The 14541-nt window shown below is 43.5% G+C and overlaps 1 protein-coding gene across 12 annotated transcripts in view; it reads left to right on the forward strand.

Moving 5' to 3' along the window:
• Positions 1-14541, forward strand: part of brsk2a (BR serine/threonine kinase 2a) — a 168520-nt gene that overhangs the window by 104299 nt on the left and 49680 nt on the right. For all 12 annotated transcript variants that reach the window (XM_056416461.1, XM_056416464.1, XM_056416470.1 and 9 more), the window contains exon 2: positions 4145-4239. In XM_056416461.1, the coding sequence (XP_056272436.1) occupies positions 4145-4239 (95 nt within the window). The remainder of the gene's footprint in view (positions 1-4144; positions 4240-14541) is intronic.

Genomic DNA, 14541 nt, shown 5'->3' on the forward strand with positions numbered 1-14541 from the left:
CTTGCCTGCTTCTCCGAAATGATGCAATCAAACATTTTAGTTGGAGGTTTTACTATTCATCCCTGATTTTTCAAAGCCAGCGGGGAAATGATTGAAGAGCGACTCTGAAGCCATGCACGGGGCGCTACTCAGCTCTTGACGCTCATTGAGCCACGGACCAAAGTTCTGATTCGGTGCCTTCCTGAACATTAGATCATTAATCACAGAGCAGCGTGGAAAGTAAAGAGAGCCGAGTCGGGATGGAGGCCTTGGGTCAGTCGATGATGGCCTCTCCAGCCCATAAGTCCCTGGCTGGTGTCATTATTCTGACACTGTTGTGGAGGCGAGAGCTTTTGATGCTATTGATTTGGGAGGATGGCGAAGGAGAGGAGAGATCGATGCACTTGCTGATTCAGTGGCGTTGCAAACTCTGCTGCACAGCCGACTTTTGTCCATATGTGAGTTAATGAAAAGTATATAAGTGAACAGTGTGTGACGATGCCAGTCCGCCTGTGTCTCCCTGGTCCAGTTAATAGATTGTATACATGTGCCACTCAAAACACAGTGTTGTCCTACCAATCAGCTTGACATTAACAAAGATACCATTTGTTCATACTGTTTTTCTGAAACTTTTTAAATAGCTGTTTTTATATATTCTTTTAAAATGTTTCTTTAATAACACCTCAATGCAACTACAAGAGAACACATTCAAATGTAATCCATATGCTCACAAGCAATCGTGAATGGGCAACTGCAGCATCCCCACCCCCCCTCCTCCTCTGTGAGAGGCTCTGATCCTTTGTGCTCTCCGTCAAAGCCTTACGACTAAAGTAATGTTCAAAGGCCTGCTGAGCCCAGCCAGATCCAGACAAAACCCCCATGTATTCCAGGGCATCTCCTGGATGCCCCTCCCCCCAGCCCTGCCATTCCAGATTCAGCGCAACTTGTTCACCCAAGGCTGAATTGAGTTTCGTCACAGACGGGTGAAAGGGTCACGCGGATTATCAGGCGATCGGCGTCATTACAGAACATTGGAGAGAAGTTGAGTTGTGTTCATGGAGGAGCAGAGGTTAATTAGATAATACGACATACTTCAAGTCACAGTGGAATTGTTGTGTAGTCGGTTCCTGTTGGGAGACGACGTTGGGGTTGGACATTAGCAGGGGATCATTGAGAAGTATAAACCGTGAAGATATCATTTGGGGATGTATTTTAGAGGTGCTGGTGGTGGTTAATAATTTATAAAAAATGCTTTGATGGCGTTGTGAAATGCGTCCTTGATGATATCGTCTTCTGTAAAAGTCTTTGTGCAGCGGTGAGGCGGTGAGTGGGTTTCTGGGCAACGAGAGCTTAACGGCCAAGATGTCAACCGCTTATTTCTGTCTCCACTGTCCTCTGCTTCAAACTAAATTATATTTTGTTGAGCAATCCAAAAGCCCAAAAAAACACATTTCTTTTATTTATTCATTGACTTTGTTTTATTTATAATTGTATTCTATTCTGGGTTGAACATTGTACTGTGTGTTGGCAAACTACTGTGTGAATGCCCACAACACGCACACACAATGACATGCTCTAGCGTTTCTGAGGTACTATTTGTGGAAATATATATGCAAGATTTGTATATATAAAACTACAATTTCTAAAAAGGCAGTAGTGGATTTTTTTAATTTTTCAACAAAGAGGCTGTTTTTGCTATGTGTTATTTCATACAGTGATATATAGATGAGATAATATTATATTATAGAACCTAGATGAAACCGACTGAAGAGCAAAGTCGCAATTACAAATCTGTCTGCCAGATCAGCACCACGGACAGCGGCATGGCGGGTTAACAAGGGGCATGCATGTTGGTCATTTTGCTAACAAGGGGGATGGCACCCGCCTCAAATGACCTGCTGACTCTAGGGATGGTGTTGTCCGTCGGTCCAACATTGATTGACATGTTGGGCTTTAAGTGGAGCGTCTCAAACACAAACGCTTAGATTGTAGTAAAGTTTTGGAGAGAACTTGTTTTCTGAGTGATATTCTGAGCATTTTTTTACTCAAGTTTATTACTTAAGAGTTGCACTCAGCCTCACATGTTGGCATGTTCTATTGACTCTTTCAATGTTAAGGACATGTTACAGGATATCAACACTCTGATATTCCTCAGGTTGGTGAGGAATATTGTTCACATTTTTTAGTCCCCTAGTTTGCTTGCTATTGTTTCACCACCTGTGACCGGTCACATTTTCGTGATGTAATCTTGTAAATGGAATGTGATTTACCATGAAAATTAGTTATATTGTTGTTTTAAGTCCTGATTATTACGCGAGGTATAACTGATCTCCCTTTGTATTATGTAGTGAACCTCCTTGTGTGAGTTCATTACAACCCGTACACAAAGTGGTTGTAAAATCATAACGTGCTGTCTTCCCGTGAACATTTCCTTCTCGCTAATGTTCACTCCGCTTCCGAAAGCACAGGCATTGGAGGAAGATGGATGGAGAGGCAAGTAATTTAGTTAGCTTTTCACGTGTTTGCAGGCAGATATTTTCTCTTTAATGCGTTTATCATGACTTATGAGCTCCTCTATAGTACCCATTAACATATGATTACCATCACAGGGCTAATGGTTTTGTCGTTCCCCCTCCTGCTCAACCGCTTCATCCCTTTTCTCAATGTTTCTACATCCTTTATCTTCCTCTTTTTAGCATTTGCTTCCTTCCTATTTTTCTGTCCTGCTCTCCGTCATTCTCTCTCTCTCTCTCTCTCATGCCTCCTCTCCTCCATGTGTCTTCACTCATGGCCCCCGCGGCCCCTCATCTCCCAAGCCAGAACCTCACTCCCACGCAACGCTCTCCATTATTGCTTAATTATCTCTAGCTTGTCATTTCAATAATGCGCTAACACTGATTCTCAATCTTTCCACGTTTCCCCTTCATCTTTCACACGCACTTTTCTATTTACTTCGTCATGCCGACCTCTCGGTCCTCGTCTGTCGGAAGACTGGTGTCGGCATCCCTATGTGACCCCGCCTCCTCAAAGCCCAGTGACTCTCCTCTTCTGCTTTTTCATATAGAAATCAAATGAGATGGTATGAGAGCGAGCTGGACGTCTGGTTGGGCAAGCCAGGTTGATGCCGGACGTTACTCCTCTGCATCAATATGCTACTTTCACTCACTGCATCGTTTCCGTCATTGGCACATCAGGAGTAATACTTATTAACTTAATTCCACCATCGTCATCGTTGCCAGCACAAAAGTATCAACATATCAAAGCAAAGCAAATATTACACCATTACCATTAGAGAGCTCAATGCTGTAGTTGAAACTCATCCTCCGTCGTCTCCAAATACACGCAGCGCCATAAAGCCATTGGGGAAATCAATATTAGAGAGACGGCTCTTGTTTGTGTGCGGGTGTGTGTTGGTTTCAGGTTGTAAGTAATCTATCTGACGCAAACATCTTTCTAATGGGTGCAACTCTGTGGTCCCTGGCAGACGATTGATTGGTTCAGTTGTCATGGCTCCCCTGTATCAAATGCACAAAAACACACCATTTTATTTATAACGCCGAGGTTTTGATTTTGACACTCATGCCAACAGTTTGTGTGTGAATCCAAAGAGAGCTGAGTGGTACGCCGTATCAAATCAAATCTCAGCCCCTCCATCGATGTTGTGTGAAGTAAAGGGCAACGCTTTCTTTGGGGATTTCTTCCTGATTTGCTCTCCGACCATTTATTTTCGCGTTGTTGCTTCATTCTTGTGCGTTTCAAGCCGTGGCCAATAATAAGTCCCATTCAACAACTGACCTTTGACTCCGTTTGTTCCCGCCACCTTTTATTGTCTGTTTGAGCTAACTCCACTGCTTCACGGCAGTTCAGTGCATTATAGGAATCAATAACACAAATGTCCCATTCCCTTACTGCCTTTATGACTTAAATAAACCTCAGAGGGAAGTTTCTGAAAAAAATTGTCTTCTCTTCAAAAGTCATTATCAGCATTCTGTGCTTTTCCATTTCATCAGTCCGGTGAATGCACGTGAGTGTAAGTGCATTTTAAATGTCCTTTTCATGACTAGGGACATATCATGCACTGTAAATACAGTCTAGTGTATAAGGTATCGGTCAGAATTGAGTGGCCTATTTGACCTAACTAAGTGATCTTTTCTTTTTTTTGCAGGGTTGGTCAAGTTGGGGATCCACTGTGTAACATGCCAGAAAGTCGCCATAAAGATTGTCAACCGGGAGAAACTCAGCGAGTCGGTACTAATGAAGGTAAGTTCACAGCTTTTAGTTCCTCCAGTGGCTTTCAGGTTTATGATTGAGGTTTTTGACTCATTAACTTTGACTTTGCTACCCTTTTGTCTCCACTACTGGAGATCTTTTCTGTTGTTTTTATTTCATCTAAATGTTTCCAAGTAATTTATATGTATGTGAATAAGGCATGTTCGAGTGAAACAAGTCCTTTTTATTTGTAGTTAGTTGACCTGTTAGTTTGTCAAGAGGTGAGAAATGTGTTGTTTGTCTAATTTTCAACAACACAGTCCTTGTTTACATCTGGCTGGGGCTCTTTGATGACCATCATGCCTCTCTTTGTTCCCAAAATCCAAATGTGCAGCAGCCAGGCTGAAGCAACACTAAGAGTTGGACTGTAACTGATAGTAATGTCTCTAAAAAAGCCATTTCTAAGACACATATGGCAGACTGCCAGCTAGCGTTTCAAAAACTCAAAATGGTTGGCATGTTCGTGTGGGTTTGAAATTCTTACATAAATCAATGGCTGATCTTGCAACTGTTTGAATATGAAAGATTTCTATAATAATCATCCTCATGGAGAAGGTAAACCACAAGCTGAGTTAGTGTGTCTTTTGAAGCAGCTGATTTCCATCCTTCTTGAACGTTAAACTGAAGCAGTCAGCTGTTTAGCTCCCCTGTCAGGAGTCAGTGCCTCCAAGAAAACGTGGGAACGAAACAATAAAGCAGGTTTCTGCAACTAAAATTACTTTCCCCTCACTCCAAAATGCTTCAGAATCTTCTGGGTGAATTTATATTGGCATATTCATATTTATAATGTTGCTGTTCCCATACAACCTTGTTTTGAAGGATTCAGTGGGGATTCTTTTTTGTTATGATGTCCCAGGGCTCCTGCTGGGCAGCTCTATTCATTGCCCACGCAAAACTGGCACGCTGAAAAATTGGCCATTGTGTTGATGGAATAGTTGTAAAGAAAGCAAAGAGAGCTGGAAGATGGAGGACAACAAGATGAAAACTGAAAATTGTCTTTCACAGGACACAGGTAGAGAGGAGCGCCAACTCTAATTGTTTGCTTATGAGCTGGGAAGCGGGAATCAGATGTTTTTTTTCTTCTCACACTACAGGTTATCTGCAAATGGAAAAGCCTTCTGCTTTGCATCCCTTTTGTGGCAGCATCATAAGACTTTAGATGAGATCTCTCTGTGCTCCGATATTGCTCTTTGATAAACAGTCAGGTATTAATCAGCTTTTTACTGTCTCAGTGCCTCTGTGAATTTGTCTCTCTTTGCTGTCCTACTCCCGAAGTCACTCTCTTTTTATCTCGTTCTCGACGGGTCATTTCGGTTGACTCAGCACTGACACAAGTATTATTAGTTGTAGCAGTATTTGCTGAAACCATTGTCACATGTGACAGCAGAGAGGACGGTAGTTGAATAATGTCCCAACCCAGGTGTTTCACATTGTGCTGAAAATGATAGAAACAGATGCCAAACACTGACGAGGCTTTTGCTGAAGCTGCATTTCAGAGCCAATTACTGAACTCAGCCACTGTCACTCTTTTCTCAACTGCTAACCCTGGTGTGTGTGTGTGTGTGTGTGTGTGTGTGTGTCTGTGTGTGAGTCTGTATGTGTGTTTATGTATGTGCAGTAGGGATTGAATAATAATGTGGGCGCAAGGATTAGTCACCAACATTTTGCATGCAGAGTGTGTGATCAGCAATGCTTGATTGGAAATGGTTTTGACCTTATCTTCATTAACTGTGTGTGTGTGTGTGTGTGAAGGGGTGGGTGTTTGTCATCCCAATACAACAAAGACAAAAGTCAATAGTTTGGAAGTCTAGTTCTACGTTTTTTGTGTCAGCATTTCCGTGTGTTTATGTCCGGTGTGTGTATTGATTTGATCATCGGCCTCTGTAAAAAGCAGAGGCCTCAATTATAATTCCAAATCACCGTTCCAATGTACTTTTCACCAATGTGTAAGACATTATGAGGTGAGGTCACTTCTAAAGTTCTCTAGTTTTGGGACACACTAAACGTAACAGTGCTCTCCTACAGTGGCTGGACAGCTGTTTTCTGGAATCCAAGCCCCATCCCATATTCAGATTGCGTCTCACTCCACAGTCGTGTGTGTGTGTGTTGTGCGTCCTGTGTGGCTGTCACACTGTCAGAGTGATCCTGCAGCACACTACGGCAGGACTCACAGACTGGGAAATGTCACCTTTTAATATGCTAATGTCTTGGGTCCCCGTGGTGCCATTAGGGGGATTCTGACTCTCCTGGACAGGTGTGTATGTGTGTTTGTGCGTGTGCATGCATGTGTGTGTGTGTGTGTGACACACACATATATGCAGACATGCAGGCCTTACTCACAAAAGAGCTCCTAAGAATGTGTGTGCATGTGTCATACGGACACACACAGATACGTATTCATATGTATGTGCACGAGCACATCCTCCGTGACACACGTCACCCCTCTATGTCTGTCCTTCCCCCGACTGGCCTTGGTAGTCAGGGGTCCGTGGAGACGAGGAGACGGGGTGAATTAATTGTCTCAGAATAGCTGGCATAGAGGTCTTTCTACACTCACTGTGTTGAACTTTGTGTAACTAGTGTTGAACTCTTTAGTCCTCAGACCCACAGGCTGGACCAGAAACACATTGCATGTTCTTGAATAATGAATTTGTCTATGAACTTTATGTCAGTTTGTTACTAGGGACGAGCCTTGAATACTTCAAAGAGCAAGCACAGAGCAATGTTTGTACAACTTCGAAGCATAAAACCTAACAATGGAGTTGGGAGAATGGGTAGTGGCTGCCTGTCATGTTTCAAGTGATGAGAGAGAAACCGACAGACGGGGAATACACAGTATGTGCACACATGACAGTGTGTCATTGGCACTGAGGCCAAACAGGAGCCTGGCAATCCGATACAAAGAGAAGCCCAGAACCAATGTGTGAGGGAGTTTCTCGAGGGAGTAGTCAATGTTTCTGAAACTCGGCAAGCCCTCTCGTGCCTGGGAGGCTGTGGGCTTGCGAGGGAGGGAGATGGGGAGGAGATAAGGGGAGAGACGGGGGGAGAGAGGGAGGGAGAGATGGACATGCGGTGACAAGCTCCGCTGAGACATTGATTCATGATTTGTACAGTAGATATGACGAGTAGACACATTATCTGTTGGCGCACTTCCAACAAATGCTTGCACGCTCTTGAGAATAAAACACAGAAATAAACATAATTTCTATTCACGCAAAATTATGACAACTCTATAATTTCTGATGTCATGAGAATGCTGGTAAATAAAACCTGAGCCACATGCCAGATATATTTTAGAAACCCTGCTAAGCAAAGCCGGGTACAATTTAAGAAATGTTCATTCTAGTTCCGATAGAGTACCTGCATGTTGGTATTAAAACATTGTTCTTCCTGATACTTCACTTTGGGAAATACAAATACAGCTTTTTAAAAATGTATTATTGGACAGAGCCTATAATGTTAAATGTCTACATAAAAGCAGCCATAGTCTAACAAATATTTGCCTCAATAAAATGGATATTTATTATATAAATCAGGAACTATGATATCAAAGAAAACAAGATTACCAATCAGATCGGAAAAAGTAATGCGTTACAATACTCACTCCTACTAATAAAGCAATTTAACATGTATCAATAATTTTAATTCCACCTAATGTGACTCACCTTTGTAGAACAATTTGCAATGTTAATTTCATTTCATTCACAATTTCCTTCATGATTTGACAGATGAATGTCTAAACCGATGGCATTTATCTCTCCCCTTCAAAGGCAGCAGCTGCTGTGTTTGTTTTTCCCCTCTGAACTCGTGTGACTTCCATTGCGTGGCTGAAGCATACTCTGTTTCTTCTTCACCAATAATTATCATGTGCAATGAGAAAACCATGAGTTTGTTATTGCAATGCACCACCAAGTAAAACCGACGGTCTTATTCATGACGTAGAATCTTTCCACTGCAGTCAACTATGGTCTGACACGCTTTCCCCGAGAGCCGGGGATTTTCTGTCCCGCGTTTCAAACTATATCACCTGTCATTATGCGGAGTGGAGCAACTTCACTAATCCACACTTTAGTCTCGGGCTGAGTTAAAGTGTCGCTAGCCGCTAGCGCTAACAACTAGCAGAGGGAGAAGGGTATCTTCAGCATGCAGTTGGTGGCTGCTGTTGATGCCTGCTCTGTCTCTCCCTCTGAGCCAGTGAGCTGGTGGCGGCTGCTGCTGCTTTTGGGATAACGACAACTAATTAGCTAGAGTTCCTCTCTCCTCCTGCAGCAGCACAACTTCAAAGTCACTCCACTGTCCCCGAGCCCAGAGAGAGAGAGAGAGGAAGAGGTGGAGAGGAGGGGTGGAGTGCAGGAGGAAGGGAGATAGAGCGGCGCAAAGAGTGTGTGTGTGTTTGAGGAGGGTTAGAAAAGATGGTGAACATGAAGTTATGAGGAACACTTGGACTGGAAGTCTTGTGAGTTAGATGCCGCTGCATTGCTTCACTGTTTTTGATGGGACATGGTGGTTGCTTGTGGTTTGCCATAACATTTCAGCGGAGAAAAATGTGTGTTTGAAAGAGTGAGTGAGAAATAGAGTTTGGAGATGGACAGGCCAGCGCTATAATTGCCCTCTGAAGCAAATAATTGAAGCGCTAAGGACATCGCATCAAAGAGCTGAGACTGACCAGCCAGCACCACAGCCAGGGTAGACGGCTGCATTACCTAGGCTGGCTTGAAAGGACAAGGATAAAGAGCTTTTCTCTCATTAACGAACAAGATCAATTCCCGTTTGAATTTGATTTTCCATCTATATGTAAGAAAAAATTGCCTCTTCTATAGACTCATAGCAATGGGACCATATCTTCTGTGTATCTGTAGTCTAAATGCCGAAACACCAAGGAAAGTAACGGTGTGACTGAAAGATGTAACGATTTGCGATGCACAGCATCCAAGATCATAACTTGGGAGTAAAAAGGCAGAGAGAAGCGAGGCGTAAAGGTGGGGTACACCAACCGACAGGGATTGTGGTGGGCGAGCGAGGAGCAGAATGCCACGGCCGCAGATGAATCATACAAGGTCTAATCTTGTTTTCCCGACACCTCGCTGACAGCACAGTGGCTTTCTTTCTCTCCTCTTCCCCTCCTAATGATTATAGATTGGCCATTCTCCCCCATCTCTGCCATGCCGCTTGTGGGTTGGTTATAGAAGTGCCTCCAACACGCACATGTTTAACTTTATCTTGTGTGAATACGTGTTGGTGTGTCTCTGTGTGCATGTGTCGGTGCCGCGGCAGACACCCCTTAAATAAATGGGTTTCATATGTTGTGCCCCTGCGCGTTGATCCATCATGGTGCTCAGCCAGAAGCCAAGGCTTAGACACATTTTGAGCCTAAGAGACTGAAACTTTAGTACGACCAGCTCTAGCTCTCTGTTTCTCTCTTTCTCTTTTTCTGTTTCTCTTTCTTTTTCTCTGTTTCTCTGCTTCTCTGTTTCTGTTTCTCTGTTTGTCTGTTTCTGTTTCTCTTTTTCTCTGTTTATCTTTTTCTCTGTTTTTGTTTCTGTTTTTCTGTTTTTATTTTTCTCTGTTGCACATTTGCTGCTTCTTTTACTCATTTCTGCCTGTTGATGTATGTTGGCCTTCAATTATAGGCTGCATTTTTTTTTAATAGAAAGCAAAGAATAATTCATTCATTTTGATTCAATACAATGTTGTAGATGTCTTTGTAAATTAAGGAGTACAACTACATGACACTGAGACTTTAGTTTTATACTGTACTGACCAAATCCTGAAAAGAGTGTCACTCTTCCTTTTGTCAGTCTTTTTCTCTCACTCCCTTTTCCCTTCGTAGCATTCTGTAGGAAACTAAATAATAAAATGGATTTCCCAGCACCTGTGAGGCCGTTCAAATCCCTTTGTCTGTTATCTGTCAATATGAAGGTCATTCACCGTTCCACATCCTAATTTGGTTCCCAATCCCCACTCCCAAGTTCCCACTCTTTAATGGAGTGTCGATGAGGCTCTGCGGAACCGGAAGATGACAATAGATTTTACCTGCAGGGCTCAAGCTGCTTGGGGATCGTGGAGAAGTGTCACATTCTGTTTCATGTTAAATGCTATTGACTGAAGACACCAAACATTGTGTTTTACTCCGTTCAGCCCGGTAGTTTGGGATCCAGCGCGTCCTGGAGAGAGGAGCGTAAAACCGTTAGTGCCGCTGCTCACTGTGGAGACAAACCTCATCAAACACACACAGGGCTGCTGGGATGATTTTACCTCGTATGTCTAATCGAGATAAAACAGAGATGGAGTGCAGACACATTAATGAAATGAAGGACAGCAGAACACGAGATGTAGCGGGATCCCCCATCGAGCTCGACAAACGGATGTCTAAACCGATGGCGTTCGTGTCTCCTCTTCAGAGGCAGAAGCTGCTGTGTTGTCGGATAGATGAGAAAGCTTTGTTTGCTTTTTTTATTTGGTGTTTCCCTGGCGTTGCTGTTTTCTTCTTCTTTTTCTTTTCCTGATGATTTCCTTGTGATGCTTTTATGGGGAGATCAGCAAAGTTACCCCTCCAAGTTTAGTTTCCTTTTCTTGTCTGTTTATTTCTTTGTTTTGCACTGGGATTTCTTATCTTATTATCATACCTGTGGAGTCACTAAAGTGTATTTTGGGGGGGGTTTCTGCCACTGGATATTGATGATCATCTTTTCACCATCCTGTTTGATAATGAGTAGGGAGTGATAATTGAATAGGTAAACCCTTTTCCCTCGAGAGCAAAACAGAACTACATTTTTATTTCCAATCTGTCTTTGCCATCTTTTTTTATACGATGTTGCTTCCATTTAAAGACGCATACTTAATTATAATTTTGTACTTGTGATTTTAGACTATTTTTATTTTAGAGTTCTCTCTTAATGTGAGAAATAAACCTGCAGCATTATTACCGTATCTTCATTAACTGTGTGTGCGTGTGTGTGTGTGTGTGTGTGTGTGTGGGGGGGTAAAACTGATGGACGATGAAGTGTGTCACAGTTTCTGTCATCTCACTGGCAACAGCAATGCTGTGATGTGTCTCTTCATATACATTCCATCACTTGTGTGTGTGTGAGTGTACTTCTGTGTGCAGGTCACGCATAGCATAAATGACCCCATGAATGACAGCTCTGTGACCATTATCCAGTTGCTCAGAGTCAACAAAGACACACACACATACACACACTCACACACACACACACACAGCTCCCCTTATGCTTCTGTCTGTCCTCTCGCTGCAGGCTCTGGTCTGTGATAGTCTCACATCAGACAGGCAGGGCTGTGGGGTGAATCACAGCTTGTGAACGAGCACGCGACAAAGAGCTCCGCTAACCATGCTGCTTACCGGCCCAGTAATGCACACAGAGACTATGAACACATTGTAGATAGTTTAATGCATATGAGCGAGGCACATGCCTGATAATAATGCCCCCAAAATATAATTTATCAACTGCATGCATTTCATGCACTGATCTCAAAGTGGAATATACAGATACCAAGGTAAACAGGTACCACATGTACCTCACAACATGTGTATATTGTAAAGTAGTACTTAATGGATATAACAGTGGCATTGCATACATCTTTTGCTTCTCCGTTGTATTTCACATTAATAAGTTACTTTGGATTGAGAACTTATTGTATAGCCCTAGAAATGAATAAAGGTATAACATGCAGCATTTTCCTGAAAGATCACGTATAAACTGATACAAAAATAATGATCACTTCTGACCAGTGGCGGGCCGTGGGCCTGGGTCCTGGGCCTTCAGTGAGGTCCTACACAGTCCCACCCGAATTAATCCACCTCTTATTCCTCTCATTATGATGCCATGGCTCTAGACCAGGGCTGCTCAATACGTCGATCGCGGCGTAGTATTGGTAGATCGCATGACATTAAAAAAAATTGGCCCGCCCCCGTCATTTTCTCTATAGCACGTCTTTGTTCATTTATTAAACTAAACAGCCGTCTGATGTTGATCGTATCTACACAACAGCATGTCATTTCTCTCGGCTCTCCGTCTTGCGCGCTGCAGAATGCGCGCATCGGGACGGAGAAAAAGAAGGAAAAAAAGTCACTTGCACTAGTTTGTTCACTAAACAGGGCATTGTCGCACCCAAAACAGAATTCAAGTATATGCTCGACCAAATCTACATCTTCTCCTCCTTCCGCCATTGTGGGTTGAAAAAACAGCTTTGTAGTCCGCGAATTAATTCCTTTATCAAATTCAGTTTCCTAGTTCTGAGGTTCTGCATCTACCTGCCCATAGGACCCGCCTCTCAATATTGGTAATCCAATCAAAAGACGTGCAGCACTCCGCCTGCTAGCTGGCTCCTGTGCCGGTTCCGGGGCCTTCTAGAAGGCCTAGAGGAGCCAACTCTAAAGCTGATTGGTTGACACAACATTGTCATTCCCATTCACTTGAAGCTACCAGCGCCCGCAATGTTGATTCTGAAGGCCTAAGGGCAGATTTTAGCCCCCTGGCAACACACGATGGCTGAATATGATTGGATAAAAGATCTAACATAAAGACCAGCCCTCCAAATCTCAACCTGGCGCTGGCAGCAGCGCAACCAAGAGGAACGCTATGAAATTAAGAGAATAACTCTTACTCTGGGAAATAATTGAATACATATTTGTGGGAAAATATATTTAGAAAAAAATATATATTCTGATGATGTTTAGGCCAGTAGAGAAGGCCTTGCTGGCCCTGACGGCCCGCCACTGCTTCTGACCCACTGAATGTGGGTGCAGGCGTCTGTAGGGACTCCGCCCTCGACCTGTATTTACTCTGTTCTTCTTCGTTTGATGTTTGGGACATTTCAGACCCACATGGGGGTGTAACCCGCTGCCAAGAACGGTGTGCAGGCTGTGCATGTGCAGCTTGTTCTCATTCCCCGGTTCTTCAAATACCGCCCCCGTCACTCCCCTCAGCGCCTGAGACGAGTGCACGGGGCAGAGGCGGGACAGGGTGAAGCGTGCGATTCATTCAATTAAATATCCGGCCACCAGACCCCTCCTGAAGGTTTAATGTACCTTCTGATTCACTGCTTTGTTTTCGCTAATACTTCTTCCAGTCTTTATTCACACTTCAGCTCTGCCGTGTGTTTACAAACAGCAACCGATGCTACATCGAATACTTTAACTCGTACCAATACTTCTACCTGACTTATATTGTGTCTGGAAGGAAGACAGTTCTACGTTGTAAATGGTTAAGGCGTTGCATGATCTCATAGAAGGAGAGTTACCGCCATGTATTTCCCCCGTATACACTCCACTTTTTTTATTTATCCCCGTGGGTAAATTCTTCTCTGACCATCCTTTGTTATGAAGGAGCAGTGGGCTGCAGTGAAGCGCCCGCCGAGCAGCTGGGGGTTCAGTGTCTTGCTCAAGGACACTATGGGGGAGAGCGGGGATCAAACCTGGAACCTTGTGGTTACGGGACGACCACTCATCCCCACTGAGCTACAACTGACCCAAAACCTCTTGATGCAGTTAACTAGCGTCCACAAGCCTCGAGCATTACGCACAGCCACATTCATGTGTGAACCAGGCATACAACTTGGAGATGTTGTAAATAAACAGCTCCGACGTGGCAGAGTTGATGAGTTTGAGATGGACCCTGATGTATATTTGGGCTTATGCGACCAATGTGTTGGACATCTAGAGCAGGACATGTTTAACTTCTTCAGCTCCTTCATCTACATCCTTGTGGGAGTTGTTTTCTAATGACTGTGTTGCGCTAACACTCTCAAGAACACGCCCTCTCTCTCTCTGTGTCTCTCTTCCTCTCTCTCACTCCCATCCTCTCTCATTCTGTCTTCCACACTCACCCTTTCACTCTCTCTCTCCCCCTCTTCTTACTCTCTCACACGCTGTAGATGCCCACAAACACGTGTGTCAATCCATTCAATCACTTTTGCACATATGGTTTGCCCTGAGGTCTATTAGGGTAAATTGGTATTCATGCACAGAACCATCAGAGCACAGGAGTGTGTCTTTTATGTGTCAAAGACTGACGCTCAGTGTAACACATAATTAACAAGTGCGGAAGCTAACATAACTCCCTGATTACATTATTAGAGCTATTTTGAACTTATTTACAAAGTTTCAAGACAATGTGGGTTGTCTCTGTTTTACCTCCTGACCTGTCTGTCCAGTATTGACTCCTCTGCCCAGCTAACTATTGACCAGGCTCATGTGTCAATGAATAGGCCGTGAATTCATACATGGAGATAATTAGTATAGTGGCAGAATCGCTGTTGGTTAATTAGTACCTT

This window comes from Pseudoliparis swirei, chromosome 6, assembly GCF_029220125.1.
Source record: "Pseudoliparis swirei isolate HS2019 ecotype Mariana Trench chromosome 6, NWPU_hadal_v1, whole genome shotgun sequence".
NCBI classification, from domain to species: domain Eukaryota; kingdom Metazoa; phylum Chordata; class Actinopteri; order Perciformes; family Liparidae; genus Pseudoliparis; species Pseudoliparis swirei.